Here is a 5645-nt window from a genome sequence, read left to right as displayed (position 1 = left end):
CCTGCTGAGTTTGCTTGTGCTCATGGGTAACTCACAACCACAACATGCCTCAGCCTGTCTGGATGCTGCAAATCCTGGTGGTATTTAACAATTCTACAATATTTTAAGAACCTGCCCTATCACAGAATTTGGTAGGAAACTGCAAAAAAAAAAGGTTATTTTAACTACTTTCCTCAGGCATAGGGTGACAGCTCTATTTAGATTTTAAAAAAACATAATAGGTCTAAGCAGGCAATTTGTCCTCAAAATTTCCTTCATCTTATTAATAGTTACCAGTTTTTTTGGGAAGTTGTTATCTTCCAAGTCTCTCAAGCGCCTTCTGCTCCCCTTTCCTTCCCAGTGCAGCTGGGTTACCTGCCCTAGCAGGAGCTCTGCAGAGCAGAGAGGCTTGGTGATGCTTTCCAAGGTTCCTCAGAGCCCAAGCATACAGTTAACTGTGCAATCATCTGCTGCTGCTTCTGGCAGGGTCTGAGTGCTGTAATTAGCAAAGGAGTGACAAATGGACAGCGTGATTACAGGTAAGTTCTCATTACTGGCTGGCAATCAGCCCCTGAGAGTCAGTTGTCTGCAGCAGGAGCAGGGGCTGCAGTCAGAGTCCCTGTCCTGTCAGAAGTGATGGCACAGACATACTTTGTTCAGAGGCCAAAAGCTGATCAAGAGCTTTCTTCAGAAACCAGGCTTGAATTCTTGGCTGCATTCAAAAGAGGCAAAAAAATGCCTGGACAAACAGTCCCTGGCTTGTGTCCCCTGTGCCACCTCAATGTGACATTACTATATTATTTCTCCATCATTTCTGTGAAGGAATGGCACAAAACCTTTCATAATGGGCTCTGAGCAGCTAGGGAGTTCCTGGAAAGGCCAGTCCACTGTGTTCACTCTGCACAGTGTAGCTAATGAAGACGTGGACTGGGGACAAAGAGTGCCTGTAGCAGAGGAACTTTACTCAGAAAGCCTTAGGAGGCTTGTTTTCCAGTTGGCCTTGGCCAGCTAATTAGCTCCGTTCTGCCTCAGCTCCATGCCTTGTCCCCACAGACATGACAAGGGGTTTGTTTGAGGAGAGCACAGGGCAGCAGTGCTGCCCAGCGATCACCAAGGGCAACTGGAGATTTGCAGCAGCAAGGGGAGAGTTCAGATCATTTTTATTAATGCAAATTTTTTTGAAAATAATCAAGTCCTTCCTTTTAATCTACCTTTGCCTTCAGACAGCAGGTACAGCGAAGGATGATCCCCAAAGCCATATGGCTGCTTAAAGAAGGTATCTGTGGCATCGAATGGGGCCAACTGGCAATTCATTTAAATTAGCAGAGAAGATGCCCCATGCCATGGTGCTGCCAAAAGCAATTAACTGTAACAGCAAAACTGCATTCAATTAATCTTCCTTCTGGGATATTATTCCACTCAGGGGCACCTTGCAGGAGATGAGGGCTGGATGAGACTCCCAGCTCAGTTGGTCTTTTCTCATGTCCCACCTTGCCCCTGACAGATGTGGGTCTACCTGCTCTTGGAGTCTTCCAGAGACAGAGAGGGCAGATCCTGCCATGCTGCCTCTGCAGCATTTTGACCTTACTGGAGGGAAAACGTCTCCTAATTTCCACACAGATCTTTCCTGCTGTTATGTAAGTTTGTTTTAGGCTGAACTGCTGCCCTCCCACATTTACTAGCCCATAGAACATCTGCATTGCCTGCTGTCTTACAGTCCTCTGCACTCTCTCCGGGTTTTCCACATGAGGTACAGCCTCCAAAGCCAGCCACAAGCCTCACCACAGCTTCCCATGTGAGAGAAAGGTGAGGTGATCAGTTAATTCCTTCCAGGCTCTGCTCCTGTCTGCCTGTGTGATATTTGCTCCCTCCACAGCAATACACTCCTGTGCTGCTTGTGACTCACTGCAGCCACCACATCCTTCGCTGAAAAACAAGTTGTTCCCTAGCATGTATTTCTGCTGTCAATTAATCCTTCCACAGAGGCTTGGGCTTGTCTCTGCCAAGCAGCATTTATTGTTTTCAAACTAGTTCTTCAATTTGCTTGAATCTAGACGCTGCCCTTGCTGTGCCTGCTGTCCTCATAGCCACCCCTGGTGTGGGGCTGCTGTGCCTCTTCCTTCTGCAGTCCATCATCAAGCCACAAATGAAAATACTGAGCAGAGCTGGGGGGACCTTTTGACACACCTCTCTTTACATCTTTGCAGTTCAGGAAAATCCATTTAGAGAACAGTTGTCAAGTGCATTTTCTCCCCAGCTTGCTGGTAGGAATCTGTGTGAGATGGGGTCAGCACCCAAAGGTCAGGAGGGATGGCTGACTGCTGCCACCATGCACAAAATGAATCCCTGTGCCACAGAAGGGAATCAAGCCGGTCTGGCACCAGCTTGCTCTGGACAAAGCCAGATAGACTTTGTGGTGGGATTTTAAAATTTATTTTCTAAATAAATTCTTGGCACTCACTTGATTACTTCTTCCAGGAATTGAAGTATACCTGATTGACCTATAACTCTTCTCCTTTTCCCCTCATTAAAGACAGCATGACATTATCTTTAAGGCTGTCCCATGAGAACAGGTTCCCCCTTTCCATGGCTGAGAATCAGCACTAGAAAATGAAAAGCTGCAACGAGCCTCCTGTTCAAAAGGTGTGTGGATGGGGCACTTAGGGACATGGCTTAGTGGTGAACATGATGTAATGGGTTAACAAATGGACTCAGTGACCTTGGAGGTCTTTTCCAACCTTATTGATTCTGTGATTCTAATGCCCTCTGAACTCTCTATCAGCTAGTAGACAGGCAGGCCCTGAGCCAGGGAGCGAGGTACTCATCCCTCAAGGAAAGCCTGAACAGAGTCCCTGAGCCTCAGATGCTTCCCCCTCACTGCTAGCCCCCAACAGCTTAGACACCACCTGCTGTGTCCTGCCTCCAGCCCATCAAAATAGTATGGCACCTTCACAGGGATGTGAGGAATTGACCATTTCAAGGCAAGGGAGAGGTGGGCAGTAGTTTCATATTATTTAAACTATTTCCCATCTGCATGTAGATTCAAGTTGTAAAAGTGCATGATTTCTGTACAGTGCATCAAATGGTTTGCACACAGGCAAAACCCAGCCAAAGCAAACTGGTTCCCAGCAGTGTTTTTAAATGAAATGTCTTATTTCTTGCATCTGAAAAATGGTTTCCTTTTAACATTATTACTTCTTTTCTTTTTAACGAGGAAACAAGAGCCACTTTGGCTCTGACAGGGCTGTTTGATCCAGCTAGGAGCAACTGATCACTTCTGTTGTTTTGATGGAAATCGAGTTTTTTCTTTTATTTTCCATCAACCAAGAGTGGCTTTATTTAGCCATTATTTGCTCTTCATGGCAAGTAAACTTAAACCCAGCTATTTAATGAGACAGCAAGAAACTGCCAAGGGCTGCAACTTGTCGGGTGATGTATAGCTGGAGAACATAAGACATGTTGACTCCTCTCACCATTGTCTACTGTGACCAGAGGGATGAAATACTATGCTGTGCTTTGGGACCTCTTGACCTGAGCATCCTCACCACATGCTGCTCACCCACTCTCTGCCTCCAGACTGGTGGGGTACAGCCAGATGTGGGAAAGCACATGGAGGGTGTCCAGCAGAGGAAGAGCAGAAGAGCATATGATTATGAACATATAATTATGGGATTACACACAAATTGGGCAGATTCTTAAAGACACATCACAGATGTACACCGATTCACATTTTATCCTCAGAAATAACTTGGGCTACTCCTCCTCTGCAGGTGTATCTGGGAGGAGACATGGTAGGTGGTTTGCAGGGAAAAACAAAAGGCAGTGCTGCCTTCATCCTGAGGAAAACCTTTTGCCTTGCATATATTTAGGGTTTTAATATCCATTGTTTGCTCTGTGTGAGGATTTGCCTTAACTCAGTCTACAAATTGAAGTTGGCTCAGAAATTAGCAGATGATTTCGTGAGAGGGTTTCACCCCTGGGTTTGGCAGCTGAAAATGTGTACTGGTTTCCTGCCTTTTTTTTTTTCCAGTTTCATCCATTTCATCTTTAGGCAGGTTCCTGGCAATTTCTTGGATGCTCTCTCCTCCCCTGTCATACAGCCACAGATGTCATCAGCAGGGATGCAAAGTGGAGCCCCTTGAAACCTAAAGGCAAAAGCCACTGGTAAGATGGTCTTGGTGAGAAGGGCTTGCTTTGGGAACTGCCTGTCCAGCCAGCCTGAAGGATCTCAGACCTGTCTGGTTTGGGGCAGTGCCCATCAGACCCTGCCAGCCTCTGGAAAGTGAGTGAGGTCTTGCAGATGCCATCAGCACCCTGAGCTCTGTGCTACTTCTGGCTTTGGAGGTGAGGCTGTCACCTCAGTTCTCTGCAATATGATACAGGACATACAAAACAACTTTTACACCAGTAAAAGCCTTCAGCAGATAAAAGTTACAGACCTAAATTGGTGATATATACTAGCTGGGTGATCTAAATTAGGTACATTTAAAAAAGGATTCCCCTTCCCCTGATTAATGTTTTAGAGGGTCCTCAAAGGGTGCATGGGAAGTCCTTCTAGGAGTAGCTAAACAGTTCTGCTCAGGCTAAGAAGTTGGTATGAAACAAGAAAAAAAATAAAGCCCTTGAGTAAATGTATTCTGGGGAGTAAGGGAAGGGTCCAGGAGAGTCCCCAGGGCTTTCTGGGGACAGCTGGCCCTGCATGCTCCCTGGGAACAGAACCAGTCTCACAGAAAGGTCTCTCTAACTGCAGAGATGCAGCTGAAGTCGCGAGGGAGGAAGGGCTTTCTCGTTCAAACGGATGTGACCAGGGCAGAAGGGGCTCCAGACAGCAGTGTTCACAGTGCTGAGGGGCCTCCCTCTTCCTGCACATTTAATTTCATAAAGGGGAAAGGAAGTTCCTAGCCTTAGTGGGATGGGAGGCTCTTCCAGATGTGTCACAGGACCCATTCCAACTGCCTCCTAGCAATTTCTGGGCCTACTATGTTTCTTATGGACTTGTTGAGCCCATCCTGTGGCTCTTCTTCCCTACAGTGCAGTCCAGTGGCTTGCAGGGACACTAGCTGGGACCCAGCAACACAGCCACGGAGGGGAGAAGTCAGGGGGGTGAGTGTGCTGTACTTACTTGCAAGAATGACCATGTCCATCCCCCAAAATATACTCATAATCCAGCCAACCATCACAATTGCCGTCAGGATCTGAATCAGAGCAGCAGCAATGTTCAGCCAGAACACACAACACATGTGCCTGTCAGGGAGGTCGGTCCGGGCTCCGCACAGCACGGTGAAAGCAGATACAAATGTTCCTAGGGAGAAAGAAGCAGCAAAATGTCCAGTGAGAGCCACAGCTTCATGCCAGATTACTTCCCTTAGACCCACTTGTCATGGCATCCCACTTCTTGTGCTTCCACTGCAGTGCTGAAACGCTGGAAACACTTTACAGGAGGACAAATGGAGGCACAGCCACATCTTACTTGAAAAACTGCTGTCTCCCATTCAATTACACCCACATGTATACTTGAAGACCAGGATGGAAAAAGCACACTCCGGGTTTTGGCTCCCTCCCCACCACACCCAACAGTAACCACTTAGGCACTCTGGGCAGTTTACAAGGGAGTGCTGAGTGTCTGTCAAAATACCAGTCTAGCTTTTTTCTGCCTGGTAGCTCTC

The 5645-nt window shown here is 47.1% G+C and overlaps 1 protein-coding gene across 1 annotated transcript in view; it reads right to left on the bottom strand.

Moving 5' to 3' along the window:
• The window catches only part of LOC103800298 (chromosome unknown open reading frame, human C1orf95), a gene marked incomplete at its 5' end in the record, with an annotated part of 8704 nt that extends 3423 nt beyond the window's left edge, over positions 1-5281 (bottom strand). Inside the window, one exon of the mRNA XM_009072673.1 lies at positions 5102-5281. Within this exon, the coding sequence (XP_009070921.1) occupies positions 5102-5281 (180 nt within the window). The remainder of the gene's footprint in view (positions 1-5101) is intronic.
• Between the last annotated feature and the right edge of the window lie 364 nt (positions 5282-5645).

This window comes from Acanthisitta chloris, unplaced genomic scaffold (assembly GCF_000695815.1).
Source record: "Acanthisitta chloris isolate BGI_N310 unplaced genomic scaffold, ASM69581v1 scaffold17630, whole genome shotgun sequence".
Taxonomy (NCBI): domain Eukaryota; kingdom Metazoa; phylum Chordata; class Aves; order Passeriformes; family Acanthisittidae; genus Acanthisitta; species Acanthisitta chloris.
This window is presented reverse-complemented; position numbering and strand designations above follow the sequence as displayed.